Source organism: Sminthopsis crassicaudata, chromosome 2 (genome assembly GCF_048593235.1).
Source record: "Sminthopsis crassicaudata isolate SCR6 chromosome 2, ASM4859323v1, whole genome shotgun sequence".
Taxonomy (NCBI): Eukaryota; Metazoa; Chordata; class Mammalia; order Dasyuromorphia; family Dasyuridae; genus Sminthopsis; species Sminthopsis crassicaudata.
Genome location: NC_133618.1, coordinates 260,880,250 through 260,882,409, shown reverse-complemented (window position 1 = coordinate 260,882,409; position 2,160 = coordinate 260,880,250). Strand labels below are relative to the sequence as shown.

The 2,160-nt window shown below is 36.3% G+C and overlaps 1 protein-coding gene across 1 annotated transcript; it reads right to left on the bottom strand.

Annotated features, from left to right (window-relative positions):
* Positions 1–706: 706 nt before the first annotated feature.
* On the bottom strand, positions 707–1,621 carry LOC141553419 (olfactory receptor 4Q2-like). The gene has a single exon (XM_074285085.1). It carries the CDS (start codon positions 1,619–1,621, stop codon positions 707–709), a length of 915 nt encoding a protein of 304 aa, XP_074141186.1.
* Positions 1,622–2,160: the final 539 nt, after the last annotated feature.

Here is a 2,160-nt window from a genome sequence, read left to right as displayed (position 1 = left end):
TGGAGAGTGAGTAGAGAAAAAGAGAGAGGGAAGGAAGTAATGGGAAATATCAAGAACAATTGGAACAACAATTATTAAAGATGATTACAATAGAGGAAAAATGATTTGCCCAGAAATAGTCAGCCTTAGGAGAGGGAAGGCTTGAACATGGATCTTTCTGAGCCCAAAGAGAATTCTCTATCCACTGGACCAAATGAGATCTAAGAAACTGAGGTATGGTGGGGGAGAGAATTTAGAATATGGTGCAGAGAAAAGGCAAAAGGGAAGAAAGGAATGACCTGTGGGTAAGAGTGATTAAATTCATCTTGACTAGAGGATAGAGTGGCTGAGAGAATATAAAGGGAATGAAACTATGATGATAGCTTTGTCTTTTAACTTCAAGCTATGTTTGGGTTTTGGTGGATAATGGAGAACCTTAAACTCTGTGTGTGTGTTTGTGTGTTTGTGTGTGTGTGTGTATGTGTGTGTTATCTGAACAACATAAAGATTAGATTTTTACATTAAAAAAGAAACTATAGTTGATAGAATGACAGAATTTATAAAGGACAGTAATAGGGAATAAATTTCCTATTTTAATTCTAATAGCAATAGAGTACAACAATGCAGGAAAATTAGAAAACTAATTTACTATCTTAGTGTTCACTTATGAAAGACTCAAAATTTATATTTCCAACATTAGGGTTAGTATCTCCTATTTCCAGATAACTCAACACTTGATCCACACTTTCCTCATTGCTGACTTGACTTCTTTGTTCCTTAGGGTATAGATGAGTGGATTCAACATGGGGGTGATGACATTATAAGACACAGAAACTAACTTGTCCACTGAGAAAGTGGAGAAAGGTCTAGCATAAATGAAGATGCATGGCCCAAAAAAGAGTGTCACTACCATGAGGTGGGAGCCACAGGTGGAAAGTGCTTTGCTCCTTCCTTCCTTGGAACGTATCTTCAACAAAATAGCAGCATAAGAAGAAATTAAGACTATAAAGCAACTGGTGGAGATCAGGCCACTGTTGGATACCATTAGCAACTCAATGACAAAGGTGTCTGTGCAGGCAAGTTTGATGACTGGAGGAACATCACAGAAAAAGTTATCTACCTGGTTTGGTCCACAGAAAGGCAAGCGGATAGTCAGGATTGTCTGGACTGTAGAATGTACAAAGCCACCCATCCAGGAGGCAATCACTAATACACAACATATTCCCCGGTTCATGATGGTGGTATAGTGAAGAGGTCTACAGATAGCAACATAGCGATCATAAGCCATAACTGTAAGCAAGAACATCTCAGCTGCACCAATGACATGCAAGAAAAAGAGCTGTACAATGCATTGTCCATAGGAGATGAGTTTCTTTTCTGCTAGGAAATCAACTAGAAGTTTGGGAGTAGTCACTGAAGAATAGCACAAGTCCAGGAAGGAGAGGTTGCCAAGGAGGAAATACATTGGGGATGAATGCAGACGGGCTTCAGAAGCCACTGTGACCATGATAAGTACATTGCCCACCCAAGTTAAAATATAGAAGAAGAAGAACAACACAAAGAGCCCTTCTTGTCCTATAGGTGTCTGTGATAGTCCTGCTAAAACAAATTCTTTAACCACTGTTTGGTTTCCCTGCCCCATTCCAGTTGATTCCACCTATAAAGAAAAATTTAAAGATTAGAAATGAGAAATATGTAAGGAAAGCAAATAGGGAATGTCAAGTCTATAATTTGCTGTCCCAGAAGTGGCCTCATTTGTCCATGGTGCCTACGATATTTTCCTCTCTTAGTATTGTTTTCTACAAGTAAAACACTGAGATAGACAAAGTTTAGATTTTGATTCCTGGCCTTTCAATCTGGAAATATGGTTATAGTGTATTGTAATAAATATAACATGTTAATATGTATTATAATATAGTCTATTAGTATAATATATTAATATGATGTTGTCTTGTAATAGGTATGGTCTATAAGTACATAAGATGATTATAGTGGTAAATTGAATACAGTCCATCCTATATTATAATTATAGTCTATTTGTGTATTATAGAATAATATGTGTAATATAATGTACACGATACTAAGTGAAATTTATAAAGCACCTTAAGTTTTCATAAGAAACATTGATTCAAACACACACATACAAAATACAATAGTCATTTCTCTCATAGAATTTACATT

Bases quoted from the DNA above. Each gene is read 5' to 3' on its own strand.
- LOC141553419 (XM_074285085.1), bottom strand. From the start codon at position 1,621: ATGGGGCAGGGAAACCAAACAGTGGTTAAAGAATTTGTTTTAGCAGGA.